At 30.4% G+C, this 13,696-nt stretch overlaps 1 protein-coding gene across 1 annotated transcript in view; it reads left to right on the top strand.

Annotated features, from left to right (window-relative positions):
* The window catches only part of LOC132712939 (uncharacterized), a 46,409-nt gene extending 35,629 nt beyond the window's left edge, over positions 1-10,780 (top strand). The window contains exons 35-45 of the mRNA XM_060695377.1: positions 2,183-2,293; positions 3,225-3,359; positions 3,962-4,078; positions 4,536-4,652; positions 5,256-5,372; positions 5,922-6,062; positions 6,382-6,531; positions 7,077-7,220; positions 7,433-7,453; positions 8,177-8,190; positions 9,948-10,780. Of these exons, the coding sequence (XP_060551360.1) occupies positions 2,183-2,293; positions 3,225-3,359; positions 3,962-4,078; positions 4,536-4,652; positions 5,256-5,372; positions 5,922-6,062; positions 6,382-6,531; positions 7,077-7,220; positions 7,433-7,453; positions 8,177-8,190; positions 9,948-10,205 (1,325 nt within the window). The 3' untranslated portion in view covers positions 10,206-10,780. The remainder of the gene's footprint in view (positions 1-2,182; positions 2,294-3,224; positions 3,360-3,961; positions 4,079-4,535; positions 4,653-5,255; positions 5,373-5,921; positions 6,063-6,381; positions 6,532-7,076; positions 7,221-7,432; positions 7,454-8,176; positions 8,191-9,947) is intronic.
* The last annotated feature ends 2,916 nt before the right edge of the window (positions 10,781-13,696 follow it).

The following is a 13,696-nucleotide window of genomic DNA, read 5'->3' as shown; positions in this document are numbered from 1 at the left end:
AGATATTAACAAATATTTATGGCACTGTCTAAAACATAGCGCTATGATTATTTTGGAACGTGTTCCTAGTCACATGTGAAAAATGGTTACATGCAAACTATCAAATAATAAACAAACAAATGTTTGCCCTGACTCTAAATCACGATGTTTATTTTTTCGTCATATCTTTTTAAACATTGCATGGTTTATACACGTACTTAAACAGTTAAACTATATTTATATAATCGGGATGTATAATGTTATATCATTATGCGGTTGTTTTATTGAATCATAATCAAGACAAAAGTTATACAATTTATCTGGAAAAAATTTAATTAAATTGACAGGAATTTCTTGAACAATAATAACAGAAATAATCTCTGTGCAATAATACGGCTGGAATTCTTGAAAGTTATTGCCTAATTCAAATGTCAAGTTTAACAGATTATTTAGTTGTACGAGGATTGGTCAATATGAAATGCAATATAAAGTAGCGCATCTGTTTTCAAATCATATGTGTAGTCAACCGATCGTAAGGTATGGCCGGTTAACGCTCTGTATAAGGGGCTTAAAAACGAGCTTGTATAAAAGTTAAAGTAATATTTTGAAAACCAGCTATAATCGGTAATATTTATGTCAATAATTAAGCATTTTATGCAACTGTATTGAAGTGGCTGCATATATTTAAATGGGCACGAGTCAATTAAGTTTCGCAGAACGACGCTTCATAGTTACTGAAAAGAAGCTCACAAAGTCTAGTTCATCATTGATCAAGATGCCAATTACATACTCATTTTCCTAAATAACATATATCGCAGTGATATCAGAAGAGTCCACTCATATGATTCTGAGGAATCACTTGAAAGTTAGCCGAATACCTGCTAGTTGGATATCCCATTTGCTTTTATCTAAGGACAGGAAGTTTTGAGCTAAGTGTGCTTGGCAATTAATGAAAATGTTTCTTAAATATGACAATCGCCGTTTTTGTAATGTTGTGACTGGTGATGAAAGCTGTAACTGTCCTTAAAAAAAATCCACTTTTTTACCAGATATAAAGACTTATATATGTATAAATATAAACGGCACAGAGCCACATTTACAAAACACTCTTCAAAGATATATGTCTCTTAACGTTTGACCATTTTAGTGCATTATATCCGTTTTGAAGAGTATTCAAATAAGCTAGAAAGTTAATGCATATTTGGTTCAAAATTAAGACGCGTCAACATTTTTTTTCTTAAACATTATTCATGTTTCTTTCAGATCCATGTTGAAAGAAAAAAGAAAAAAAATGTTTAATTATAATTAATATATGTATTTATTGACTAGATAGATCTACATCTAATAACACATATGGCTTCTGATATTTTCAAAGTCTAATAAAAACAAAACTACACACAAAAGCATGAAAAGGGTTTCATATTTTACTAGATCAACTAATAGACCTTTGAAAAATATTAGCGAAACAATTCCTTATTTTGTTAAATTTTAGGGATTTTTTTTAAATTAGGCTCTCTAATAAAGAAAATGGTCAAACACGTGCAAAAACGGGTGGAGTAGGGTAACATTTTTATACATTTTTCATAAATTTTGAGAAGAAACAATCATTTTGCATGTGTGGATTGTTAACTGAATGTTATCTTCTTTTTTTCTAAACAATACTTTATGGAAAACACTTTTAATAAGAATGATATTGAAGATTTGTTTTTATAAGATTCCGAACATTTTTGAAGAAAAAATATTATGAATCGATATCATAATTTCCAGCTTTAATGTTAAAAAAAACGTCAAATGATATCCGCTCTGCTCAGTCAACACAAACTATTGTTGAAAATAGATGTGCAACAAATACACTTAAGCACAGCGTAATAATGGTATCAAATTATTAAGGCGAAGTTGATATGTATTCGAAGAAGCTAGGCTAGCCGCGTTTTCCAGCATAGCCCTTAGCTTCTTGATGTTCTTATTTTAAATCTAATTTAAATAACAAAGGCATATATGATGAACATTGAATTCATAAAATAATCACTAAGCTCTAAATTTAGTTTTAATGACATTAAGCTCCTAATGAATTTACATGTATAAGGATCTGTCTTAAATTTTCTAATTGCATTGCCAATGATATCTTAAACATTTTTATTAGCTTGTGACATGTAAGCAAAAATGCAAAAATTCTTGTCTTTAGTGTTCTTTTATGATCTAGTATCAACAACAGTACCAACAAAAAATACTGTCTCGACAACACCTATTCCAACAACAGGCACTACCAAAACTGTTCCAGTGACAATACCAACATCGGCGTCTAAATCGTCAGGTACAGTTTGCATCGCCATAGCATGATTGTGTTAAAGTAGCATTTCTTTCCGAATAACATTATCTTTAAAAGTGAAATAATTATTTAAAAAATCAAAAAATTAAGAAATCGTTAAATTTCAAAATAATCATTTAAGAAGACATGTCTAACATTTTTAATTTTGATCGATCTGATCAAATTACTTTTATTCGTAATTTTATTTTTTAAATATATATTGTTTTAAACAGATGTGCAACAAATACACTTAAAGGGACATCACTGAGGTTTAAAAGCCTAAAAGACATAAATTTAAATTTCTTACATAAATGATCTGGGACACTTTAAACAGAAATATATGAAAAAATAGTTAAAAAATATACTTTGAAATAAATTGAAAATCGTCTTTTTATGATTTTCTAAACCTGATTTGAGTGAAATGAGTTTAAACTCTTTTCATTTTGGGTCATTTCTTTACAATTTGAATAATTATTCTGGAAAAACCAAGTGCGCGAATGATCTGAAATTTTGCACAAAGATTAGTGGTCTAAACCTACATTAAATGTAACATATATCTGGAAAAAATATTTTCAGTCTCATCATGTCTAAAAACCTCAGTGGTGTCCCTTTAAGCACAGCATACTAATGGTATCAAATTATTAAGGCGAAGTTGACATGTATTCGAAGAAGCTAGGCTAGCCGCGTTTTCCAGCATAAACCTTAGCTTCTTGATGTTCTAATTTTAAATCTAATTTAAATAACAAAGGCATATATGATGAACATTGTATTCATAAAATAATTACTTAGCCCTTAATTCAGTTTTAATGAAACTGAGCTCGTAATAAATTTACATGTATAGGGATCTGTCTTAAACATTCTCATTGCATTGCCATATCTCATACTTTTTTATAAGCTTATTGTATGTAAGCAAAAATGCAAACATTATTGTCTTTAGTGTTCTTTTATGATCTTGTATCAACAACAGTACCAACAAAAAATACTGTCTCGACAACACCTATTCCAACAACAGGCACTACCAAAACTGTGTCAATAACAACGACAATACCAACACCGGCGTCTAAATCGTCAGGTACAGTTTGCATCGCTATAACATGATTAAATGTGTTAATAGAGCATTCCTTTCCGAATAGCATAATCTTTAGATAGTGAAATAATTATTTAAAAAAATCAAGGCAATTAAGAAACCGTTGAATTTCAAAGTAATCATTTTAGAACAAATGTCTTACAATTTTCATTTGGATCGAACTGATAAAGTTACTTTTAATCGTAATTTAATTTTTGAAATAAATATTGTTTATAAACAGATGTGCAACAAATACACTTAAGCATAGCATAATAATGGTATCAAATTATTAAGGCGAAGTTGACATGTATTCGAAGACGCTAGGCTAGCCGCGTTTTCCAGCATAGCCCTTAGCTTCTTGATGTTCTTATTTTAAATCTAATTTAAATAACAAAGGCATATATGATGAACATTGAATTCACAAAATAATTACTTAGCTCTTAATTCAGTTTTAATTAAATAAAGCTCCTAATGAATTTACATGTATAGGGATCTGTCTTAAACTTTCTCATTGCATTGCCAATGATATCTTATACTGTTTTATAAGCTTGTTATATGTAAGCAAAAAATGCAAAAATTATTGTCTTTAGTGTTCTTTTATGATCTAGTATCAACAACAGTACCAACAAAAAATACTGTCTCGACAGCACCTATTCCAACAACAGGCACTACCAAAACTGTTTCAGTGACCTCGACAATGCCAACATCGGCGTCTAAATCGTCAGGTACAGTTTGCATCGCTATAACATGGTTAAATGTGTTAAAGTAGCATTTCTTTCCGAATAGAATAATCTTTAGAAAGTTAAATCATTATTTAAAAAAAATCAAAGTACATGTAGTTAAGAAACCGTTGAATTTCAAATTTGTAAATTTGATTTTTTAAATATATATTGTTTTTAAACAGATGTGCAACAAATAAACTTAAGCACAGCATAATAATGGTATGTATCAAATTATTAAGGCGAAGTTGACATGTAATCGAAGAAGCTAGGCTTGCTGCGTTTTCCAGCATAGCCCTTAGATTCTTGATGTTCTTATTTTAAATCTAATATTTAAATAACAAAGGCATATATGATGAACATTGAATTGCATTGCCAATGATATCTTTTACATTTTTATAAGCTTTTTATATGCAAGGAAAATATGCAAAATTATTGTTTTTAGTGTTCTTTTATGATCTAGTACCAACAACAGTACCAACAAAAAATACTGTCTCGACAGCACCTATTCCAACAACAGGCACTACCAAAACTGTTTCAATAACATCGACAATACCAACATCGGCGTCTAAATCGTCAGGTACAGTTTGCATCGCTTTAGCATGATTAAATGAGTTAAAGTATCATTTCCTTCCGAAAAGCATAATCTTTACAAAGTTTAATAATCATTTAAAAAATCAAAGTAACTAAGAAACCGTTGAATTTCAAAGTAATCATTTAAGAAGACATGTATAACACTTTTAATTTTGATTGAACTGATATAGTTACATTTATTCGTAATTTGATTTATTAAATATATTTTGTTTTTAAACAGATGTGCAACAAATAAACTTAAGCACAGCATAATAATGGTATCAAATTATTAAGGCGAAGTTGACATGTATTCGATGAATTTAGGCTTGACGCGTTTTCCAGCATAGCCCTTAGCTTCTTGATGCTCTCATTTTAAATCTAAATTTAAATAAAAAAAGGCATATATAAGATGAACATTGAATTCATAAAACAATTCCATGGTTTTTTATTCAGTTTTAATGAACCTTAGCGCGTAATGAATTAAGATGTATATGGATGTGTCTTAAACTTTCTCATTGCATTGCCAATGATATCTTTTACTTTTTATTAGCTTTTTATATGTACGCAAAATATTCAAAAATTATTGCCTTAGTGTTCTTTTATGATCTAGTACCAACAACAGTACCAACGAAAAATGCTGTCTCGACAACACCTATTCCAACAACAGGTACTACCAAAACTGTTTCAATGACCTCGACAATACCAACATCGGCGTCTAAATCGTCAGGTACAGTTTGCATCGCCATAGCATGATTAAATGTGTTAAAGTAGCATTTCTTTCCGAATAGCATAATCTTAAGAGAGTGAAATAATTATTTAAAAAATCAAAGAAGTTAGAAAACTGTTGAATTTCAAATTTTTAAATTTGATTTTTTTAAATATATAATGTTCCTAAACAGATGTGCAACAAATAAACTTAAGCACAAAATAATAATGGTTTCAAATTATTAAGGCGAAGTTGACATATATTCTATGAAGTTAGGCTAGTCGCGTTTTCCAGCATATCCCTTAGCTTCTTGATGCTCTATTCAAAAATCAAATTTAAATCACCATAACTAAACCTTGACATGTATGATGAATATTAATTAATAAAACAATTTCAGGGTTCTTTATTCAGTCTTAACGAATTTAACATCGTAATGAATTTATATGGTACGGTCCTAAACTTTCTCCATGCCACAAATATCCAAAATAATCTGATACTTTAAATCAATTTGTTAGCTTCAAGACAATATTTATTTTTTTTAACTGTCTATAGTATTCTTTTATGATCTAGTATCAACAGCAGAGTCAACAACAATTACAACACCTTCATCAGCTACTGCCACTACTCTTTCTAAAGTGTCCGATCGTGTCAAGACAACCCAAACTATGTCAGTTACCTCGACAATTCCAACACCAGTTTCTAAATCGTCAGGTACAGTTTGCTTCGCGATAATATTATAAAAATTGTTAAAATAGCAATTCTTTTCGAATAGCATTATCTTTAGAAAATTGATAAACAAATCAAGGTAAGGCAGAAACCGTTGAATATTAATGAAATTATTTAAGAGGTAATGTCTAAGACTTTTCATTTTGATCGGACTGATATAGTAAATTATTATCTGGTATGATTTTTAAATATATTAAACAAAATAATTTGACGTATTTCCATACTTTTATTTTAGCAATTGTGAACTTACAGTGTATATCTTATAACCCTCTTAATTTCTCTCATTAACAAATATCCACAAAAGAAACCACATCAACTAAGGTCTCGACGAAACTTTCGTCAGCTACATTCATTTCTGCATCAAACCCGACGAATGGTGGAAGGACAAGCCAAACGGCTTCTAAGAAAATAACCTCGCAATTAACAACTCAGGCATCTGAATCTTCAGCTATAGGTTATACCGCTATAGTGTGATACAATTAGAATATGTTACTAAATAATCTAAATAATTAATAAATATGTAAATGAATGTCATTATTATTTTGTTGTCATAGAATGTCAATTAAATAGATAAAAACAGAATCCCTAAAGAAAGTCCAACACGACAAAATTGAAAATGAATGTTGCAGGCTCGGTTTGATTGAGCCTGTTTATGGACGGTACTGGAAAATGCAAGTTATCGTCTACGCCCCTAGCACCAGCTTAAGCAGAATTCAACATTTAAACATGAAATAGTAAAATTTTGAATTAAGAAACATCCGCAGATGTGTTCATACGGCGGTTAATAAAGCCTCGAAGATTTTTATGTCAGATAAAAAAAGCTGGTGAACTGGTGGATAATATAAATAAGTAAAAATATTTTTATAAGTTATCAGACCTAGTAAAACAGTTGTTAGCTGACAAAAACCTGACACACATTTACATTATACGAAGATATCAACATACTTTATGTTTTAAACTTGTCTTTATCTTTTTTACCTGACCTATTATCATTAACAGAAACAACCACGACTTCTGTCTCGGCAACTTCTTTGTCTGCTGTAAAAACAACTTCCTCAAAACTGACGGATGGTGTAATGAAATTCCAAACAGTTTCAAAGACTTCAAGTCTTCCAGTATTTTCGTCTAACTTATCTCACACAGGTTAGTCTCTTAGAACGAATACTGATTCTGATTTTTTTTAATGATTGCGTTTGTTTGTGTGCGTAAATTGCACTGAAATGTTAAATAAGATTGTTCACTAGACCTTTATAAATCAATGACATGTTAGGTCAAACGGTAATACATTGAAGTTATTATTTCTGTAGACTGTCATTACAAAATACATTACATTAATTTATGTGTGTTGTTTTTAGATAATTGTGACAAGACAAAAGGTAAGCTATTTTCGAAAAATAAAATATATCAATGATCACTGTAATAACAATACTCAGAATACACTGGGAAAAGGAAAAAATATAACGGCCTGTCAATTATTTAGAAGTAAATAAAGGGATATGCTTCTACGAATTATCTATTACACAGTCTATTAATTATTTAGAATAAGCATAAGAATATAGTTCCCTATTAATTCTCGTAGCTCCCATTTATAAATGTACTTGCCTAGCGAACTTATTCGCACCGCAAATCCTAATATATAAACTGAATTGTGATATTTATCTATTCATAGAAAAGCTTACATAAAAATATAGGGCTTAATACATGCAATGGGGTTTCTATGACATTAAAATAGTCAAATACGTTTTAAGAAATGTGTACATGTATTTGTAGTTTACAATAAAATGTAAGAATATTTACAATCCATGTGAGTTTTTATATAATTGTGCAAAGTATGACATAATTTAACAGCAAAGCAGATCAAGAGAAATGACTATTAATCGATTTTCTTATGTGGATAAATAGTGTCTTGTGCTAGATTGAACCATCTACGAGACAAAAATTTTGCTCATAAATGTAATTTAAAAAATTCGAAAACAACAAGAATCTGTATGTGTTAAACCACTATAAACATTGATATATGTATATTCCTAATTTTGTTATTCTCTTGCATCCCTACATGTTTAAGTATCGTTAAAATTTAATTTTTAATTCTATTTTAGCTAAAGAACACGCTGTGAGTACTTTACTTTATTGAATTGCATATCATATGAAAAACTTTGAAATGCCTTTCCTCATTGATTTAAATGTAACATTTTGCAATTAAAGAGCATATTCTTGAATACCACAAAAGGACCTGACAACTTACAGTTACGTTCGTCTTTCTAATTTCGTAATTTCAAAACTTGCAGATAAAATTTCACGCATTTTATTTGTGTCTTTGTGCGTTGAATGAATGTGACAAATTGGACTCGAACTCAAGATCTCTCACATCCTAAGCGAAAAGATAACCGCTGCACTACGGGCGTCAGTAAAATTATCATGAAAAAGTCAGAAGCAAATTAAATTGGAATTTTCCTTATGTTAGAAATAACAGTAAGTTCACTTTCTGAGCAGACTTAAAATGATGAAAATGATATTATTAATACAATGTCGTGCGATTTCTTTGCTGAACATGTTACTACACATTTGTAGAATTTACATTAATTGACAATGTATTCTTAGAAGGGAGTCGCTTCCTACTAAAAGTTATTTATAGACATCATAAAAAGAAAGCAATATTGCCTCGGTCAATATCTTAGTATGCATGTATCTTACACACTCACATGGAGAAAAGTCATAAACATGACATCAAAATTAATAACTTATTCAAGTGATAGCAAAATAATTTTCTAATCGTAGGACTTTGAAATACCAACAAATTTTCTGAAGCTGTTAAACGCATATGAATGCAATCAATTGCCGTCTTTGTGAAAGGTCGTAAATTTAACTTAAATATTGACGAGAGTACCCTGCCGATTTTGCACAAACGAGGACCATGGATTGTCTGAGGGATGGATATTCAGATCACAGCAAAGACAAATAAGATATTTTAGTGAATATTCAACCAATAATGCTTTCCCATACCAGTCGATATTTCTAGCATGTATAAAACTAATGGATGGAAACCCAAGTCTAATATGCAAGAAAATATAGATGAATATAATATAGATTGATGTTAGTATAATGTTTGGTCGGTTTAAGTGGTTAGTTTTTACGCCGATTTTAACAATTTTTTATATGTATTTGGATATATATATTCTTTTGATGATATATTTAGTCATGTCGGCGATCGGTCCACCTATCCGGTTTTGATACAAACTGTAAAGTAATTTCCAATTTGTCTGTTGTTGTTGTTGTTGTTGTTTCACATACTAATCTTGATGTCAGTGTAAGGATAATTACAAATATACTTGACGGAGTATCTTCAGTCTAGATGATGTCAGTATGATATGTCTGGGCGGAGTATCACTGTTCAGCTCAAATCGAGAATATTCTTACTTGACGTGGTATTGCCGGTCAACTTAAAATCTGTTTGATATGACTTGCTTAAGAAAAATATCTTATGATTTGATAATGTATTTATATGGTATTAAGAATTATTTCAATATCAGTATGACTACTGGGAGTAAAGAATGATGTACCTTACATTACCGTTCATGAACAGATTCAATAAAATCGAATCTTCAATTTTCTCCTTTACTTTCGTCTTCCGTGAATCCGCAGAGCGATAATAAAGTAAACCTTGATGATATTGTATGCGCTGTATACACAAAATAGTTGAATTGATAAAGAAGACGCTGTAATCCAGCAAACTACAGCTAGGAAATAATTTAATTGGTGTCTTTATAATTCTGTGTAGAATATAAGTCATACCATCAGTAAGCTTAAACATATTTCTTTAGTTTACATAAGATAACGATTTTCATTTCATTTTATTCTTCATATTTTCAGAAAAAAATGGTTAAAACTGGTTATGCTAGCTGTTTTTGCATGGTGAAAGGAAAGAAAATGTATATCATAAAGAAGAGACCAGTACCAGAGAAAACGAATATGATGAAAGCAGCCGGGTTTGGAGCTGGGGGAATGGTGGGAACGCTGACTATCGGCGTTATCATCTATGCAATTGTTAATGCAAAACGACAACCAGTATCAATGAAACCTACGTCTCGCCCTAAAAGGATATCACGTGTACGTCCAGATATATATTAAATACAACATATTGCGACTACAAACTATGAACTATATTGTTAATCTTAATATATGACGTATTTCTACTTAGCTTTCATTTAGCATATAAAGTCAAATGTGTTTGTAGTGTTCTATGTTCTTAATTGCACCTTTTTATCTAAATGTATAAATGGAACATAAAAAATGATTAAGACAAATATGTTTCACAACCTTCGTGGAAAAATGGTGAAAATTAGCATTTACATTTTTCTGTAAGAACGAACATCACACTATTTTGAAATAATTAAAATCACACCTGTATACCTTTATCTTGCATATCGATGAACAATACTTTTAATTTAATAGCTTTATTTGGCTTGATGTAGATACTGCAACTGTAATAAAGTATATTCTGAGCATTATCAGGTTTTCTTCATTTAACATAAATTCTAACCCTATCGGAGGATACCCTTATATAAACAAAGAAGACCGGAAAGTTGATATATTTCAAAGCAGATACACTCGCCGTTCCTATTTCACCAAACCGATAGATTGACGGCCCCAATTTGTCAAAACTATCTGATAAATAAGAAAATAATGTTGACTTTTGCTCTAAAACTATCTAGAATGATAGAAAATGGTCTAACTAAGAAAATAAAATCGATCACCAATATCTTTAATTCACTAATTAACGCTGTAAAGTCGTTTGAAGTGTTGTTAAAGTGACGTCACAATTCAGCGTCAAACGGCGTTTGCAAAAAGCGTAAAAATCGATATTTTAATGTTGCAAAACAATTAAAAAACACTTTTTAATGTCACTAAAAATACATTGTATTTCTCTTGGAAAAATATATAACAAAATAAAATAAACACAAAAGACTTTATCAACGTTTTCAAAATTTGTTTTTCTCAAAATGATAATGCAAAAGATGGCAGTTCACGACAGTTTTATTCAACTGAATAGAATAACCTTTAAAGAACGTTGGTATTAGAAATTATGAGGCGAAAACAAATTTAACTTAGATAAAGTTAAATTTTCAGAAACTGATAACTTTTTGTTACCTGAGTGTGAAAGACATTTAAACAGAATCAGTGATATTTTATGGCTTGGCAATTCGTTTGAAATAGATAGTTTCTCCAATTTCGAGGAAAAGGCGTTTCTACGCCCTTTGCAAATCTGTAAATTCTGACTAAAATTGACTGTCACGTGATACGTTTTGGAATGAACAATGCATTTTCTTGCATAATAGTTGTTAAAGGGTTGATTATATTGTAAATTATTGTCATTTTAGTCATAATATTGTGATTTGTGTAGAAATATGTTTACGTATTTTTGGACACAAAATTGCCTGTCGGACCTCAGTGGAGTGCCTTTCAGAATGGAAATCTTGAGCATTCTGTGTTATACATATATCACGGTATGTCGTTCAGATGTTTGTAATTAATCACTTAGGTCTATGGCATTCGTTATTATATTACTGCGCATCTGAACTCCACAATGCTATATTAAAGCACATATCACTCAGTTGCAAAACAAAGGTCTATTTCCTAAATGAACACTTCGATGGGAACCTACTTGGTTGCAAGCGACCAAAATGAAGTTTCTCGGCAATTTCAAACAGTTCACTTTATTAATGTTTATCTGAATTAAGAACAGTGTTCCAAGACATCTTTAAACAAACTTTTTAAAACTGTGAAAATGACGTCTTGTCATAGACGAAGTAAGTTCTTGAAGTTTTCATGTTGCCATACCACAGAACACCTACATTTATTCAAACATAAAATTTTGTCCTTTTTTGAACTTTAAAGCATAATAAATTACAGTGATTTTTCTAACTAAGAAGCTCAAACACATCAATGATATATCACAAACCTTTGTTACGATATCCTCTGGACCGGGTTGTTCAAAACATTGGTTAGTTATTAATAATAACCAACGGATAAAATCATTATCCACTGGCTAAAATTGTCTGTTGGATAAATTATGTTGTTCAAAAGTTATCTAACGCATACAATGCGTTATCCAGTGGTTAACTTTTACCAGTCCTATGACCACCGGATAATGTCCTTAACCAGTGGTTAGCAATCATCATAAAAACAATTAAATCATTAAAACTTGTTTAAAACCAGATTTTCTTATAAATGTATGTTTATTTTTTTGTAAACTAGAGTATTTCATATGAAATGTATAGGAATAAATTGAGAATTTCTAAAAAAGTGCTTATGGAACCCTTTAATTGTTGTTGTAGAAAATTCATTTTAACAGTCAAAACTTTCTTATTCTTTAATAAAACATACAAGTGTCGGTATTCTTTTTCTTAGTTTGAACATTACCCATCTAATGAAAGTAATTTCAATTCAAAATTTGATAAAAAAAAATTGATTTTTTTTCTTATGTGTGTCTGAGGAAAAAAATATATCTAACGATACTTTAAGGCCTTTGATATACTTTTTGTTAATATACAAAAAACATGGAAGCACAAAACCTGCAAAATTAATTCTTTGGGAGCTTCCTAATTCTAATAAATTTATTATTCATCAATAAATCTGCCATTTTGTTTCCAGTATCACTAACCGGCCCTGCTGCATTGTGGTACTTAACTTGTGGATAAATACACAATCCACTGGTTAGGTAGCCAGGGTACTATCCAACTGTCGAACACTAGATAGCAGGCCGTTGGTTAAGGATTTAACCAGTGGATAAGCTATCCATTGGTTAATTTTAACCAATGTTTTGAATAACCCGGTCCTGTGGTTATCAGATTTTGAAACAATCTGAAATTCATTAAAGAAATGGACATAACCTGCAGCTAGGCAGCTGACGGTTTTATCTTGATACTACTAAAGTGATAAGATAAATTATTTGGTAAACGAAATCTAATTACGTTCTAGCTTTAAATTACAATGGCATTTAGAACGACGATATATTGATATTACAGATAACTATTTTAGATATGGAACGAGCAGAAATTACAGTGTCGTATGAGAATTAATACTTATTGTTTTATACATTGTAACAAATTGTAGGTCTTTTGATGCGCTTTGACAAGACCTGGCAGTCGGCAAAATTTTATGTGGCCAAGTAAAGAACTCTAGTGCAAAAATGACGTAAAAATAGGAATATTTCAATTGATATTTATACACACTAAAAAGTCATTTGCAAACATAATTCAAGATTAGGATGATATATTAGTAAATTAGCAAAGTGTTATATATGTTTAACACTTGAAGATGCTGATTATTTGTAAATTTGACAAGTGAATTAGTTATTGTGTTAAATATTAAAAGCGACCAGTAGAATTGCCGCAGATAGACACAGGCTAGTATTATTAATCCGAGGGTATCTAGCTAATGCAAACAATCTGAGTGAATTGATAATGTCACGCAAGTTCAACAAGACAAGACAAATTATTACTTAATGTCAAAATACAATGCATGCAAACTGACGCCAATACGCTTTACATTAAAGAATTTTAAAGTTTGTAAAAATGATTTGCTGTGCATTATTATAGCCTGGTCTCCGGCGTGTATTG

The sequence above is a fragment of the Ruditapes philippinarum genome, unplaced genomic scaffold (genome assembly GCF_026571515.1).
Source record: "Ruditapes philippinarum isolate M1 unplaced genomic scaffold, ASM2657151v2 ctg2500_1_1_1_1, whole genome shotgun sequence".
Classification (NCBI taxonomy): Eukaryota; Metazoa; Mollusca; class Bivalvia; order Venerida; family Veneridae; genus Ruditapes; species Ruditapes philippinarum.
This window is presented reverse-complemented; position numbering and strand designations above follow the sequence as displayed.